Source organism: Pelobates fuscus, chromosome 3, assembly GCF_036172605.1.
Source record: "Pelobates fuscus isolate aPelFus1 chromosome 3, aPelFus1.pri, whole genome shotgun sequence".
In the NCBI taxonomy this organism is placed as follows: domain Eukaryota; kingdom Metazoa; phylum Chordata; class Amphibia; order Anura; family Pelobatidae; genus Pelobates; species Pelobates fuscus.
The window spans coordinates 393,630,101-393,647,827 of record NC_086319.1 but is presented as its reverse complement, the minus strand read 5'-3'; the positions used below and the strand labels follow the sequence as shown (position 1 = coordinate 393,647,827).

At 43.8% G+C, this 17,727-nt stretch overlaps 1 protein-coding gene and 2 non-coding genes across 3 annotated transcripts in view; 2 read left to right on the top strand and 1 right to left on the bottom strand.

The window, feature by feature from the left end:
- LOC134603584 (uncharacterized) overlaps positions 1-8,784 on the top strand; it is a 29,354-nt gene extending 20,570 nt beyond the window's left edge. Inside the window, exon 5 of the mRNA XM_063449696.1 lies at positions 7,754-8,784. Within this exon, the coding sequence (XP_063305766.1) occupies positions 7,754-8,754 (1,001 nt within the window). The 3' untranslated portion in view covers positions 8,755-8,784. The remainder of the gene's footprint in view (positions 1-7,753) is intronic.
- A 5,332-nt stretch (positions 8,785-14,116) lies between these two features.
- Positions 14,117-14,190, bottom strand: TRNAT-AGU (transfer RNA threonine (anticodon AGU)). The gene has a single exon. It is a non-coding gene; the product is annotated as a tRNA-Thr (tRNA).
- A 594-nt stretch (positions 14,191-14,784) lies between these two features.
- TRNAT-AGU (transfer RNA threonine (anticodon AGU)) lies at positions 14,785-14,858 on the top strand. Its single transcript has one exon. It is a non-coding gene; the product is annotated as a tRNA-Thr (tRNA).
- The last annotated feature ends 2,869 nt before the right edge of the window (positions 14,859-17,727 follow it).

Sequence of the window (17,727 nt, the reverse complement as noted above, 5' to 3'; positions counted from 1 at the left end):
GTGGATGAGGGTAATGAGGGAAGGGTTACAGGACTTCCTGTATTTGCGTCACTTCCTCTTACCGGAAAGTAAGGGGGCGGCAAAGGGATCTCGGACTCAGGGGGCGTGTCCAAAATGGGCCTAACACCAGCCCTAGTGGACGAACAAGTCCTAGCTACCATGAGGCGACACTGTTCCTCGTGGCATGTCCGGAGCCATTTTGGCGAGTCATTTACGGCCTGTCTCCAACAATCAATATAAGGAAACTGGCCGTAAAGTTCAGGCCTACCTGATACAGCCACGTGTAAGCGCTGTACCAGAGTTGGATCCAAACTGCCACGTGGCGGCCATGCCGCAACCAAAGTAGGCCACTCCCTAGTGCACAAAGTGACCAAACGTACAGGGGACATCTTAACCCCAAAATCACAAACTTTGAATCCCTTTTTAAAATTCTTAACCATACATCCTAAGGGATCCGGAATCGTTGACTGCGACGCACCCATATTTAACAGTGGAACGTCGTCGACAACGATTACTATACACGCGTACTATTCAACAGTCACACCCGTTTCCTCTGGCAACAGCACCACGTGGTACGGTTACCAAGTGAAACGTACACAATAACAATAAACACTCAGGGAATTCCCGTACACACACAGCTGCTACACCAGTCACTATATAATCAATATTATGCCCTTTGGCGTAACTACACAGTCACCCACGCTATAATTCTCTATATACGAATTACCCGTCTATAACACACCCCAGTAACATCGTCTTTTACAAATAGCGGTTACAGTACGGTTAGCATAGGTCAAAGCACAAGTTAAGGTCACAATACAATTATTAGTGGTTATGGTGTTAAACATGCAATGGACGACAATGATTAGTACTTATTATATAATGTCAGTAAATATACAGGGTTATGGTACCGTGCACTATAATACAGCAACACACTATTAACACTCTCGCTAGACGGCTGAGCTCGCGCTATCTAACAAGATATACACTTTACTAAAACAATCGTTAACACATTTACAATTCCCAACTAAACTATTGGCCAGTACCTTGAATGGACTACCTAAAACTATATACACCCGTTTTGGTTAGCCACACTGCCCAATCACCACATATACATAGCGAGCTAGAGAACCGAATTTACACAGGCGCCTCTTAGTCGCACTATACAACGAGCTAGAGATCCGAATTTACACAGGCGCCTCTTAGTCGTACTATCAAAAGTCTAGTGGGTTCCAAATTTACACGCCTTCCCACTTAGCCCAGATAGGATGAGAACTAGCGAACCGAATTTACACAGGCGCCGCTTAGTCTCCCGGTCCCTCCGACCTAGCGAACGTAATATACACCCTAGAACGCTAGTCTAGACAAGACACCGGTGTCCGGCTAGGGCTATCTTACACCAGGACCCCGCCTGACTAACCAAATCAAACGGTCTGACTAAAGAGCGTTCGATCGAGCGGTGCGCCTTCGCTCCTTCCCTCCGACAGAGGGGGCAGATACAGATTCAAAAACCCCTTTGGGCCTACCGCACAATCGGTATACCCCTAGCGGGTCCTGCCGTCTAAAACAGCAGTTATCTTACCTCCTCGTTCCTGAACCTGAGTTCACACTCATCGACGGGGACACCCCAGCACTTCTCACGTAGAGGCCGATGATCTCCTGGACAACAGACCAGTGGCGCCGAGACGAAGGGAGGTCCACGCAGAAGTTCAGGGGTGCAGCCGTAGAGAACGTGGGCAAAGATAGACCGTCTCACGCCTCTGCCTCTCAGCTACCGTTGAACGATGAGCTTCCCGGCCAATGCACCAAATGATACCGGAGAAACTGACGGAAGCCAAGCACAGAGAGATGGACACAGGTTTCTTCAGGAAGGAAGAGATTCTTTATTGGATCACCGATCGGGACTCAGAGGGACTAGCGTCACCAAAATACAGCAAAGTCTGAGTACTGAATACATAGAGTACATTCCTTATATAGCACTGTAGCTCCTCCCACAATTAACTACACCCACACATACCCTTAACCTATTTAATGAATAGAGTCTAAACTCATCCATCCGGTCTAACCACGTGGCTCATCTGATACAAAGGAGAGGGACGCGTAATTCCAGTTCTTACATTCCTGCACCTGGTCAGTACAGTGATGACAGTATCTTAGCTACGTGTTATTAACCAACTGATACTACAAACACATATACATACATATGCCTTGTGGCAATCTTAGCCTGCTAAACTTGTATTTTACTGGAATTACATCACACTAAAGCAATGATATTTAAGAATCTATAAACACAACATAATTCAAGGTTCATGTCTAATATTCAACCTATACAAGATCCTCAAGATACAGGTCTAATTAGCAAACATACAAACCATAACGTACTTACCTTCCTGAACATAAGGGCATATTCTGGTCCACAAAAGGAAACATGGGAGGGATCCTATAGGGTGGGAAATATTCGCCTCCTGTCATTACTAAAATTAAGATTATTAGTACACTAAAGCTAATATAATCTTCAATTTTACCACATGACAGGAGGCTTCATATTTGCATTTTTAAAGCTTTGAATTGACCAATGTGAAGGAAGCATGAGATGTTGTCGAAATAGAACGTTCCAAACGTACTTTCTCGCGCCCTGACCGCGCAGCGTATAATGCCGGCTAGGGGAGCGTCGGCCTGAAATTTGCTTGTGAGACCGCCGCTCCCCTGACCGAGTGGGCTCCGAAACAAGGTTCGACGCCCGCGAAAGACAATAGCCAGCGGACCCATCTGGCCAGTGTTGCGGTAGTCACCGGTCCATGAGGGTTCACGTACGACGTCAGGAGGTGACCCGTCGAATGAGTTCGAAGGGGGGTATTGATATCGGCATACCCATTAGCATTCTGACCACGCATAGTGTGGTGTCTGACACTGAAGACGAATCGGACTTAGTTCGTCTCGACATGGTAAAGGCAACCCCGTCTGGTGTGAGAGAGAAGCCATCCATATCGCAAGCCCTAACGTCCGCCACACATCTAAATGAGTCGAGGCATAATAAGAGGGCTAGTTTGGCTGAAAGTTGTTTCAGTGACAAACCAGGATTGTCCGGCCATTCCCTAAGGGATCTAAGCACCACATCCACCTGTCAGCGGTGTGAGTACTTGGGTGCCAGGGGTCTCGATAATTCGGCACACCGTAGTAGTCGACAAAACCAGTGAATATTGAACTACTGGCCTGCCCTGTACCGGAACGTGCGCCGCCGATATGGTGGGTCAGATCGCGTTGAGGGATCGACATGACCGACCCACGAGACCAGGTGTGACAGATAGTAAGGATCAGCGTGACAGGTGCGGTAAAGGGGTCGGAATCCCTTTCCACCCACCAGTCACACCAGGCCGACCAGGCAGGAAATAGCATTTCCTGGTGCCGGGAGCCTACGAGTCCCATAGAAGGACTTAGTTGATGCAATAGGTCGTGGACTGACCAGGAGCCCCTGAAACCGTCCAGGCCACTAGTGCCAGTTGTCCTTCCCTGACAAGGGAGTGAGCTTCCCCTCGCGGGCCCGTCAGAAGTAGAGGAAAGTCAGGGAGTAGTAGAGGGTCTTCGCGAGACATCTCCAGGCGATCCGGGAACCGCGGTTGATTTGTCCGAGGGGTGTCATGAGCAGGAGCGATATCTTGTGGGTACGTGTGTATCGAAGCACCCTTGCTATTGTGGAGAACGGCTGGGACACATCCACCGCTTCGCATCCGGAGGAAGAGTCAAGGATCGTTCAGCCAATTCAAGTTTGTATGTGAAGTAATCACCATCGAAATTCCGTCCTCCTTTCTGCTGACCGTGAGATCCAGTGGTCGTAAGAGTGGCCGGTGCGTACGTATCTCGCCAACAGCTGTTGCATGGCCCTGTAGTGTAGTGGGCCAGGGAATATCGCTTGTATGGAGGGGGAGAGGAGGAGAGGAATCCCGCAATCCGGCTAGTATCCTGAGAGGAATCGTATCCAACCTTAGAGTGTGTCTGACCTCTATCCTCATAGAGGCGATCTTTGCCCTAGACCGACGCGGAACGTGGTTCTCCAAGCCGATGTCGAAACCGAGGAATTGGCCCAACTCGGATGGATAAGCGATCTTAGTTTGTGTACTACCAAATGTGTAAACCAGTCGTTATCGCTTAGGCGGTCTTGTAGAAGATGAATTTCCTCCATCTTGAAGTGTTTGTATACCACGTGGGAGTTCCATTGATGTAGCCTCCTGGCTTCTGCTTGACCAGGAAAACATTATCTGAGGAAGCCTTCCCCTCCGGTGCATATTGGATTGCGCCCTTCTTGAAAAGGGGTGCGGATTTCTCTGTCCACGAGGCGTTCCAGTTCTGCCAGCATGCGTAATGGAGGCGAAAGGGCGACCTGAACGGCTGTGATAAAAAATTCTGTGAGATAGCCTTGTAGTGTCTGGAGAATTGGAAACAGTCATCTATGTAGGTCGACTCACTAGTAGAGAAGCGAGTAAGAAAATATCCGAGGACTGTGTATACGATCTGGAACCTGTCGCCCAGAAGCGGCTGGCGGCTCGGTTCCGCTACCGACCAGTCCTCCCAAAAACATCTTTCCCCGTAGGGGAGACTTGAATAGATTTACGTGCTCCTTGAGTCCTGCCATGAACACTACTTCAAATAGTAGGCCTTGTGCTTTTGGGCCGAATTGTCTTTCCTAAGTCCCATAATGTGTTGTTGATGCGCACCAGAACAGAATTGTGTCTGTCGACGCATAGTACGTCATCCATTGAGCTCGGGCGCAACTACCACTTGTCTGGTAGCAGTGGTCTGGGGTATTTGGCCCTGAGGCGTGCGCATACTTCCATCCCCAGAGGGTTGCGCGGCCAATAGCGTTCCTCCAGGAACGGTCCGTCTTCGGTCACTCTGGTTTAGTGCCGCTATTGCTATCTCTGCCTCGGCCGCTGTCACAGAGTCAGGTTTCCCTAACGTACTTCGAGGAAGTGTCCATCAAGCGATGTGGGGCAGAGCCCATAACAGAACCTTCTCCACTGAGGCCGCTACAGCGGCGTTTGTCATTGCTTAGAAATCTTGGGAAGGTTGAGAGTGTCCACCATGACTCATTCCCGTCCTGTTTGGAGACAGTGGTAGTCAGTGGGAGTAGTGTTTGAGGATCAGCACGTAGGGGTGCTAGACTCCTGTTAGAACTGGGGATCACCCGGGTAAAATGGTTTGACTTGCCTGTTTAGTTTGTTTGAGTGTATGAATACCTGTGCCAAGTGTAGAGGGGTCACCTCTATTAGTGTAATCTGGCTACTGAGAGCCGCGGTGCAGGCGCGACTGACTGGTAGTGGTGTTAAGTCAGGTTAGCCGGGTCCACCACAAATGTACGCCAGAGCTGTATGTACGTTATTAAATTATACAGGCTGATTATAGAGGCGCGTGGGGCCTGTCTCCATAAGGTCTGTAACCGCAGGACCCACATCTGTTCGGGTGGATTCATCCCAGGTGGTGTGCCATGGTAACCCAGAGGACACTTACATCAAAGGTAATGGTCTGTCAGTGACCTTGCATGCATATCTGGGGGGTCATCCCAGGTGGCGTGCCATGAAAAAGTACCCAGAGGACACCCACATCATAATTATTGGCACCTCGCAAGTATTGCATGCATATCTGGGGGTCACCCCAGGTGGTGTGTCATGTAAAAAACAACCCAGAGGACACCCACGTTCAATATGTACCCTAGGCACCGTAAATATACATATACGTAGCCCTGTGAAGGGTACTACGCAGTACACTCAGTTTCCTTAGTGGTCCTGCCGTCAAACTGTATCCTGCATGGTACTGTTGCTTTAAAGTAAACTGACAGGCAGTGAGAGGGCTGTATATGCACGTAGTCAGTGAAATCAGGTCTGTATGTGTTTATCTCTTGAAAAATACAGGCCCTTGTGCATATCATCGGGGTTCACCCCGGGTGGTGTGCCGTGGCAATCAGAGGACACCCACATCAATTGAAATGGGCCGTCAGCGCCCTTGCATGCATATCTGGGGGGTCACCCCAGGTGGTGTGCCATGAAAAAATACCCAGAGGACACCCACATAAATTTTTTGCACCCTTGGGTACAGTAATGTAATATAACCCTGTGCCGGGTAATCAGTATAATATTCCAATTGAAGGGTATTGCAGTCTTTGATCCCCTGAGGGGAAATAACGTTGCCTCAAAAGGTTGACTACCATTGCTATAGCCAGTGTGTAATTCCACAGCAGACTGAACTCTTGCTGAACTCTTGCTGCACAGGGGAGTTGAACTCATGGAGGAAAACTCCCAGTGCAAGCCTTTAACCACTGAGTGACCAGCGAGGCAGTATGGCAGTTAAGGTATGTATATCATATATAGTACAGCCTCCATACCAAAGAAACTCAATTGTGCAGGATGGAGAGTAATGCCTACCACAAACTTAAATGTGTACCTTAGAAACTGGTACATAGGTAAAATAGGACACTTATTAAACTAATAGGTTAAATTTAAACGTAGACAATGAATGTTATTTACAAATATGTGAGAAAAGGTCCTTATATATATCCTGCTTTTATTGCCAGTAAAATGACCTTGTTGGTCATGAAAAAATACCCAGAGGACACCCACATAAATTTCACCCTTGGGTGCAGTAATGAGGTATGACCCTGTATAGGGAAACCATATAATATACCCTGGATGGGTAAAGTGATACCACCAAATTCCCCTGAGGGGAGGGAATATAAGCATATGTCACTTGAAATTGCTTGTATCATATCAGCAGGGACACTGATAGCTTGTATAATAATAAGCCTTCAACTACAAATGTATATTATATGCATGCACTCCACTTGCCTCACTGAGGCAGATATACAGGAAAACGTAAAAAATGAAAAAATGAAAAACTTTTTCACCCTTTGGGGTAGGATGCAGAAATGTAACTCTCCCCTGCACCAGAACGAAAGTGGCTAGGGGAGAGAGCGGGGAGTCACCCTGAGGGCAATCCCCGGTACCGTGGCGGCGGTCGGGTGAATACCGAGTCGCCGTGATGGGAGAGAGACGGTCGCCGCGGATCTCGCGATAACCGCGAGATCCAAGATGGCCGCCGGCCGCGTGGGGAAGGGGTTCCCACTCGCGGCCGCTAGCGAGACGCAGAACGCAGCAATCACAAAGCAAACACAGTAATAACAATAACCCCGGCTACCCTCCACCCGTCCCCACCAGCCCCTGTATAATAGCAGGCAGGTCCGCGTGGCGAGCGAGGCACGGGCAGCCGCGCCGCCCGCGGATCGCCTGGAAAGTGTGGTAGAGATATAAGGCAAAATACAGGGACAGTTAGAGACAGAGAGGGGGAAAAACGGGTACAGGTAGACAGGGTATTAAGAATGTTAGATCAAAATAAAACGGTACAGAATACAGAATAACAAGGAATAACCAATATGAAGCATCAGGTAAAAAATACTCTGACCTGTTGATGGCTGGAGCAGCAAAGAAAGAGGAAGTGATGTCATAGACAGGGCCTTTTATGGGCACCATATCTTTTCTCTGATTGGTTGTTACTGTTTCTATGCTGCTGGAGTTTTCAGTAAAGAAAGATATGCAAATATGAAGCCTCCTGTCATGTGGTAAAATTAAGTTTATAGTTTGGCTTGTAATTGTGGAATAAATCAGATGAAGGGTTGTAAATTGCTGAGAAAGGTGGTTGTTGGTGGAAGGTGAATGCAAAGCTATTCTAGAGGACTGGAGATCATTTTTGTCCTTTGCTTCTTCAGGTAAACTGCTGCACAGTCATTCTTACCGCTATCCAGAAATGTTCACCTCTCGTTCGGTGGCCCTTTTAGGTTGTGGACCTTCTGGAGTGGATATTGCCCATGAGCTGGCTCCTTATGCACAACAAGTCACCCTATGCCATCGTGGCCCACCCCCAAAGTGGACTCCTCCTACAGGTGTAACTCTGGCACCAACAGTGGTCGGTGCCACTCCACATAATCTAATCTGTGAGGATGGATCTCAACTGGAAGCTGATACTCTGATTTTCTGTACTGGATATAAATATTATTATCCATTTCTGATGAAAACGAAAGAGCCAAGAATGCTGAAGAACACAGAAGAAAATGGAGAGAGTATAGTTAAAGAGTGTTTTGAGTTCGATTCCATAATGAACAGAACCGGATTGCTTTTGGCAACTCAAGAAGAGCTGGAAAGTATTGAACTGATGAAATGTAAAGATAGGTTGGAGTTAAGTAAGAAAAATACCAATTGGTTCATGATGAACGATGAACTAGTGGTTCCAAATGAAGGTCAAGGCCACCTTCCTCCACTCTATAAACATCTTATCCATGCCCTCTACCCCACCATGTGCTTCATAGGCGCATGCAAGATAGTGTTACCATTTCCTCTGTGTCACTACCAGGTTCTCCTATTCTTGGCAGTGCTAGAAGGAAAATGCCTACTACCTTCTCCAGAGCAAATGCTTTCTGAATCCCTTGATGAATTAAAGAACCACCTGAGTTTGCAATTGCCCCTCAAATTTCTCCATCGTCCAGACCTGTGGGAGTATAAACACTGGCTTGCAGAGACAGCAGGTTTTGAGCCATTGCCTCCTGTAATGAAGAAGATGTTAGAGACTTGCAAGCAATGGTGGGAAATAAACCCTGTGTCATATCGAGATTTCAACTTTGAAGTCTTGAGCAAAGATGAATTTAGAGTAATGCAAGGAGATGCAAGTATCTTAGTGGAGCCCGTTTCATCTACTGGTACATCTGAGAGCTAAATTGTTTGCTCAATTTTTTTACTATAAATCTAGGGGCGGATTTATTAAATATGCTATAGAATTTTAATGTTGGAGCACCTTGAAATGATTATCACTGGTAATTTCAATGACATCTTTTTCATAAGTGACATCATTAAATTTTACTGCATATACATTTTTGGGCGTATGGTAATTACTCTTTTAATGTTCTTTGTTTGCAAATCACGTTTATTTAACAAACTAATTAGTTTAATCCATTGGTATTTCAGTTATGAATAGAGGATGCCTTTTTAATAGAATAGAGTCCCTAAATAATCTTGTCAATTCTGTATCAACATTTAATGATCTCAGTGAGTCCAAACAGCTGACAAAACATTACTATCAGCAGGTAACCTGGTAAGTAAGCAGGGCCGAATTTCCCATTATGCAGAGTAAGCACTTGTGTACAGATACCTGTTGTGAGTAGGGGCCTATTCACAGCTCTTACAATGTGCCTCATGGAGCTTAGGTGGGCTAGTAAAGCACTAAGAGCCTTGGTCAGTGTCTCCTGTAGTCCACGCAGACTCCTATGTTTGATAGCAGAGCTGCAGGAACTGTTATAGAGAGTGTAAAACTCAGTGCTATCCCAGCTCCTCCAGTGTCTGAGTGTGAGGCTGGACAGGAAGTGGATGGGATCACTTCCTATCTGTCCACTAACAGCCTCTCACACAGGAAATGCCTCGCAGTAGGAGCAGGGATAGCACTGAGTGATGCACACTGTATCACAGGTCCTGCAGCTCCAATATCAATCAAAGGAGGCGTACTGGGCTAAGAAGTCATAGGATGGTGAATACTCTGCGAATAATCCTTCAAACTCCACATGTAACCCTAAACAAAAACCCTCCCAAAACCTAAACAAACTCTTTCCTTAGTCCAATAATTAAGCAATCAAGCCTAAACCTGAAACAAAATCCTTCACCTTTATCCTAGCTTTAACTCCTATAAAAAAATTTTTTTTTAAATCAAGCACACCATGTAGTCCAATACTAACTTTAAAGAGACGCTATAGTCACCAGAACCACTACTGCTTAATGTAGTGGTTTTGGTGTCTATCACCTGTTCCTGCAGGCTTTTAAGAGAAAAGGCAGCAATTTCATTCCCTCTAAAACCTTAACCCCCAATTTATCGTAACAACCTCTAACATTTTTTTTTTTTTAATTCTTTATTTTCTGCGTGCATGAAAAAATACAAAGAGGCAAGCAATGCCACAACTGCTATTGCCAGCTTTTAGATCAGTGTTAGGGTCTCAGGCCTGGAGCTCGGACAGCATGCGACCAGTCGACTCAGCAGTCAGGCTCCGCCCCCCCCCTTCTAACATTTTTAACACTGTATGAACCTGTGAGTATAATGCATGTAGGCAGCTGTGTAAATCCAAACACAATACATTACAAGTAGAAATATGAGCATATATACTTATGCAGTTGTTAAAATTAAATATATGCTTTTAGATGTCTTTTGTGCCTGCAGTGTACAATTAATACATTTATTAATGTCACTTTATCTGCCCTTTTTTGGGGGTGGAGGATTATGACATATAGACTTGGCCTGTTGGTAAGTTGAATGCCAGAGTCCCTCTTGGTCTGTTATTTGGAATGGGCCCTGTTTGGACTTCTCTGACATTGTTTAATCGTGCACCCCAAATATAACACAAGTTCCTCTAATCATGTGCTCATACTATGATTGTTGGGGATGGTTTCCTGGTGTCCTCAAAAACGAGACACCAGGGAACTAAGGCAGAACAGGACGTGAAAATCAGGACTGTCCCGCCAAATTCGGGACTGTTACAATATGTTTTTGAATCCCTCAGAGATGGTGCTGATCCATGCCAATGCCTTCTCTCACCTTGACTACTGCAATCCACTTCTCAGTGGTCTTACATGCAGGGCTGGCGCCACCATTAGGCGAACTAGGCATTCGCCTAGAGCACCGGCCTGCTGAGGGCGCCCACCAGTATGTTTCCTGGTGGGATGCCTCCCTCTGTCTGGGGACGCAGCGCTGGGGGAGCGGCTCTTGTGCCGCCCCCTGCACCGGGCCGATCCTCAAGGCGCTGAAAGGTAAGGGCGCCGAGAGGAGCCCTGTCAAAGGGGGTCAAGAGGTGGCCATCTGGCCACCTCAGGGCACCCCCGAAGCTGTATTAGGTAAGGCAGAGCAGGCACCTGCTTGCCTTGATGGCAGGTGCCTGCTCTGCCAAAAAATGCCAGTGACCTGTCCTGAGGAGAGGGAAACGGAGTAGCCAGGCAACGAGGGAGGCAGCCTCTCAATCCTACCTCACGCGCCGTCTGTGATGCCGGGAGCCGGAATATAACGTCATTCTGGACCCAGCGTTCTAAACAGCGGGCGGGAGGAGTGAGAAGCTGCCCTACACTGGACCCCAGGGAGGTGAATGTTTGACTGTCAGTGAGTGTGTGTGTGTGTCTGTCTGTCTGTCAGTGAATGTCTGTCAGTGATTGAGTCTATGTATGTCAGTTAGTGTCTGCCTGTGTGTAAGTATTTGACTGTCAGTGTGTGTGTGTGTCTATCAGTGAGTGTCTGCATGTGTGTGTGTTTGTCAGTATGTGAGTGTGTCTGTCAGTGAGTGTATCTATCTATGTCAGTAAGTTTCTGTGTGTGTGTGTCAGTGAGTGTGTGTGTGTTTGCATAGGCGTGCGAAGCCTATTGCATTAGGGTGTGCACCCTAAAGCACAAACACACACGCCGCGTGTATATGTATATTATATATCCACACATACACGTGCAGTCAGAGAGGGCTGGTAACCTAAATAGTTAGTTTAACCCCATAGTGTCAGGAATACCTGTTTGTGTTCCTGACTCTATAGTGTTTCTTTAAAGATATGCTAATAATATATTCATTGCAATATTTAGGTGGAATTAAATCCTTTCCTTAATATCTCAGTCAGCAATCAAAATCTTTGTAGTTTTCTTTTGTCTTTGCTGCACATTTTCGATGTATTATAACTTTTAGTAACATCCTATTTATCTCAAGACAATGTCATGCAAACTGCATCCAGGGACTTATAGCACCATAACCACTGTAGCACACAACAGTGGTTATGGTGCTTAGTGTCTCTTTCAGTCAGGGTAGGCACCCAAATAATCCCCTCATCTAATGTTGGATGCTGCCAGTTCACAATTATGACCCTTCCCCCCAAATAAATACATTCATAAAATATATTAGGCTACTATTTTGTACCAAGGCATTATTAGAATTTTTATTAATTTACACTTTTTTTTTAAAAAAACAACAACTTTTTGACAATGATTTTGAGCTTTCTGTGTATTTCTAACATTATATCTATGTAATGACCGGATGATAGGCTTATTATGGCATTTACAGTTTCAAATGTTTATTGTAGTGAGAAATAAATGAAAGTCTTATATTATTATTATTATATTATTATTATTATAAATGCCATAATAAGCCATGCTGCAGGATAATATAATTTATTATAGAATAATATAGCCTATAATAGAACCTTACTGTGAGGCTGTATACAAACTGTCTGAGCCAGTGTATTAGTTGATTGAGAAGTCCCAATTATCCTATGTGATGAGTGGAACTGTGGCTGGGGAAAACCTATATTTCTCTTGGTATACAGGGATTTATGGGATTAGAAAAAAGCCTAAATTGAGCCTCTTTTATGTCAGAGAGCAGTCAGTCTGTTCAGAGGGAATTCTTGCCCATTGTGTCCATTGAATGATGCACAGCAACACCAATACATGTATATAGCATGTACAGAGAATCAGTAATTTGGAATTCAGATACAAAATAGCACTTGATTTGAGTTCAGTGTTAATGAATTCCACTAAGGAAACCATAATGACCTCATATAGACCTAACCCTGTCATTGCATGTTCATTGATACTAAAAGACCTAGGTAAAAGTGCATGTGTTGAAGGCAAACTAAGAAGGGGAATGGGCCCAGTATCTTCTAACTTGTAGACCTACATGAATGATGTATGGACATACCCAAAATAAACATACCTGGTAAAGACGGGAGACACATATTTGCTGTCAATTAATCTCTGTCCCATTCAGAGTAGATAAAAAAACATTCCTGAACGATTTATAAGCATGACTCAATGATATACAGTAAAGTTCATTTTCAAGAAATCTCTCAAGAGCTTCTTTCTTACCCTTACTATGGATAAGTCCTGGAGGGACCAAGCTAACCTCGTAGCTCATACTTTGCCTGCTGAATTTGTAAATATTAGTGAGTGAGTAATATTTCTGTAAATGCCAAAATAAGCCATGCTGCAGGATTCGGGAAGGGAGGGGAAATAATCTGTACCTGCCGTTCTTGGAGAAGATACCGCTGTGCTGTGATCTGGCCGGGCCTCACCTCGCCCTAGCGTTGATGTGCCTCCGCCTCCGCGTGACGTCACGGAACGCGCCACGTAAGCTATAGGGGAGGTCTGGAGGAGGAGGAGGAGGAGATCGATCCTACACTATGCAGCGATACCGCTCGCATAGTGAAGGATCGGATGGGAGGGAAAAATTGTGTTAAAGACCGTAAACGGCAGTGCAGCACGGAGGTGATGGAGCCTCAATTTTGAGGCTTGATTAGGGTGTGCCCAGGCACACCCGGCACACCCCGTGCGCACGCCTATGTGTGTTTGTGTGTCTGTCAGTGAGTGAGTGTTTGTCTGTCAGTAAGTGTCTGTGTGTGTGTGTGTCTGTCAGTGAGTGTATGTCTGTCAGTGAGTGTCTGTGTGTGTGTGTCTAACAGTGAGTGAGTGTATGTATGTCAGTTAGTGCCTGTGTGTGTGTGTCTGTCTGTCAATGAGTGAGCGTATGTATGTCAGTAAGTGTGTGTGTGTCTGTCAGTGAGTGAGTGCATGTCTGTCAGTGACTGTGTGTTTGTGTGTCTGTCAGTGAGTGAGTGTATGTCTATCAGTAAGTGTTTGTGTGTCTGTCAGTGAGTGAGTGTATGTCTGTCAGTAAGTGTGTGTGTGTGTGTCTGTCAGTGAGTGTATGTCTGTCTGTCAGTGTGTGTCTGTCAGTGAGTGAGTGACATGAGGGGTCGGCAAAATGGATCTTTGCCTAGGGTGGCAGAAATCCTTGCACCGGCCCTGCATACATGTTCCCAACTTGCCCTATTACAGTCTAAAATAAATTTGTCTTCCTGTCTGCCCACATTTCCCATGCCTCCATCCTCTGTCAGTCCCTACATTGACTTCCTGTAAGATACAGGGCTCAATTTAAAATTCTGGTACTTGCTTATAAATCTTTCATAATGCTGCTCCAACCTACCTTTCCTCCCTAATACACAAGTATGTCCTGTCTAGGCCCCTATGCTCAACCGAAGACCTACGTCAATTTTCCAGATAAGACGAAAATATAGATAGGCGCTGCTGAGATTCGAACTCAGGATCTCCTGTTTACTAGACAGGCGCTTTAACCAACTAAGCCACAGCACCAGATGTTTTGTGAGTGTTCTACGTTCAGGACATCAGAGACTTCTACAGTTCTGGAATTTTAGTAATTATAAAGCACCAACAAATTCTTCAGCAATGTACACTCAGCAATGTACACTCACTTGTACTACCTCCTTTGATGCTCACCTTCAAGACTTCTGTAGGGCTGCACCGTTTCCTTACCTTCTCCATTAGACTTTCACCCAGTCTCAACTCCTTCAAAAATTCATTGAAAACTCACTTCTTCTGGACAACGTATCAATTAAACTTGTTAACAGCTTTTATTCCCTGCACCCTGATTCCTCTCCTACAACTGTCATTAAAAATAAAAAAACACCCACTAAGTGAATATTTTTCTAGCAACCTAGTTTTCTACCCTACCCTTACCTTTTGGATCACTATACCCCACTCCCTAGCATGTAAGCTCATTGAGCAGAGCCTTTGACCCCTCTGTTCCTGTGTGTCCAACTTGTCTGTTTTTCTGTTAGTCCTCCCAGTGTACATTGCTGAAGAATTGGTTGGCGCTTTATAATTACTAAGATTCTAGAACTGTAGAAGTCTCTGATGTCCTGAACCTAGAACACTCATAAAACATCTGGTGCTGTGGCTTAGTTGGTTAAAGCGCCTGTCTAGTAAACAGGAGATCCTGAGTTCGAATCTCAGCAGCGCCTATCAATATTTTTGTCTTATCTGGAAAAAATATTTGCAGTGTTTATGAAATCAATAAATTTACTCAATTCTTTTTTTTTTTAAATATCTTTATTTTCATTTTGACATATGTAACAGCGTTTCAGTTTACAGTGGCTTGTACGTTGGTCAAGTTGGAGTGTGGGTATATTGTGCACATTTCCATAGGTAAACAGAATTGTTGTTTACATTTTTACATTTGTCTGGCTGAACAATGTCAGTTTTCTATTATATCATAAAATCAACATTAACAGGATTAACATAGATCCTAATGCCTAAGATAACATCACATTTCTGTTAGTGCGTGAGGGTTGGGCAACTATGTGGTTGTACCTTGTCTCGACCAGGTGAGTTCGTATAGGAGTGCGTATGATATTTATGCTATTTAGTACCCCATCCGTATTGGGTTTCGGTAGCTGGTTGGCTTGGTGTATGCCTCCTTTGTGGTGAAGGAGTGTATTCTATCCCATTTGGCGGGGAGGAGGTCGCACTCTGCGCGGTAGGTCGTGTGGGCACTGTTGCCTTGTTTACTTTAGTGTTGGTGTGGGTAAGGGCGGGGGTAGTGGGGCAAGGTGAGGGGGAGGCGGAAAGGCACGAGAGAGGGAAAAAAAGTTTTATTAGTAATGGTCTGCTAAGAGGGGAGGGGGGAAAAGGGGGGGGGGGGTGCGCGCTGCGGGCCCCGTCTCTATCTGCTCTCCGCTCCCTATCCCTGTGTGCTTGTGCGGGTCTCAGTCATTCATGTAATCTTCCCAGAATTGCCAGATTTTTTGAAATGTTTTTTCTGAGTTCCTGATTTGGGCTGTGAGTTTATCCATTAAATATGTATCTTTGATCCTCATTAGATTTACTCAATTCTTGATTAGAAACTGTAAATGTCTTTATCCTATTTATTTAATTTTAACAGATAAAAACATTAGGGTTGGTTTGCTAAGCACTGAAATGTACTCAATTAAAAGCTAAATTGCTCAATTTGGGACAAAAATAGCTGATTTGGGTAATTCTCCAACTGTGTATAGTCACAGCTCAAATCTTGGAATGTAATTTTCTATTGATTTGGATTTGGTATCTAATGAGTGGACCCCCACACGGTTTATAAATCTTTTGTTTTTACATAGACTTTGTAGAAACAAATTATGTACATTAGGGGTCAATTCGTTAAACTTAGGATCATAAAAAATGGAATTGAAAATATTTTAATAAACTATTTTTTCTTTGCACAAAAAGCGTGAATGTCTAGCACAACACGCAGAAAAACAATCATTTAATAGTACAATCTAATTCTAGTCTAACGTATAAAATTAGCACACATTTTACTTAAATGTATTAAGTATATTTAATAGGTGCAATCTTGTACTACTTTATAAAAGACATAAATTGAAAATCATCATATTTGGTATTTATAAGGGAAAAAAAAGAAAAACCTCTAAACTGGCATATGAATAGGCTAAAGGGTAAGGCAACTATGCTCCCCCCCCCCCAAAAAAAAACAAGAAAACTGAAATATATATTTTTAATTGTGCCGTTTTTATTAATCACGTTGGGTCCCACACTTTTTTTTTTAATTATAAAGAGGTTTATCCTGCAAACCGCATTGGAGAATTGATAAACGAATTACTAATTTTAGATGCACTCACCGAAGAACGAATAGACAGACAGTAAAAATAAACTAAATGTATATTCTCATATACATACTAAATATACCATATTATGTTATTGTGGCTGGTTGTACACCTGCTATACTATGCTCAAAGTATTGTATATTTTTCTACTGACTATGAATAAAGAAAGATTGACAAAAAAACTAAAAAATAAATAAACATGGGGCAGGTAGCTAGACAGATATACGTGTAGATTTTATTAAATATGTATTACGCCATACGTTTTGTGTTATAGCTTTTTTTATTTTTTTATTTACAGGATATCGCATATATGCATTCATTTATTTATTTGGGGATGGGATCCCCCAAGGCAACATTTTTACATTTCAAAGGTAAAGAAATGGATTAAAAGAGTTTTAAGACCACTTTAAAATCTATTGTTCTTTTCTCTGGGCCATCTTTAAAGGGATTTAGACAGGCTTCATTCCCTTAATCCAGTTTATTTATACTGCCTTTTCTTCTCATTGCTTTGTCCTTTAAATATATTAAATCTTGTCTCTTCTTGGTCCACTAACTGCTTAAATATTCAAAGTACCCTAATTCCCAATAAACCTTCTTCCAACCCATTTTACTTCTTTACAACAAACTCCATAAAGTGGGTTGAAAGTTCCATAGAAACTGCAGATTACATTTAAAAATCCAGGGCGAGGAAATGCTCCGGTCTAATTCCGTTTGAATGCATCCGGTCTTGTGTTAGCAATGCTAATGAGCAAATAAGTCTAATTAAATCTATTAATAAGGTAGAAGTGGGCCTGTCAGGTGTTCAGTGTTGTGTATTACCCAAGACGTGATCAAAGTCGATATAAAGAATGTGATACAAGCTCAGATCTTAAAGTTCATTTGTAGCTTTGCAAAACAAATGAAAGGGAATAACTGTGATAAGTGATTTAAGTTGTACTGTGATGAGCCAAATCATCAACTAAACAAGTGTCAGAGGTTCCAAACTAACTTTCATTTTTAGAAAAAAATAGTTCGGTTTAATCAAATGTTTTCAACATACAAAAGTGTACTGTCCGTCCATCTATCTAACATCACTGATAATATAACATACAAGGGCATATATGATAAGCAAACATTTTATTTAACAAGTTGAGCACACTTTTAAATTCGTCCCATGAATTATTTACAAAGAATGGAACTGCCCCCCAAAAAAACAAATATAATAAACTTTCATTAGCGTATAAGTAAAACTCTA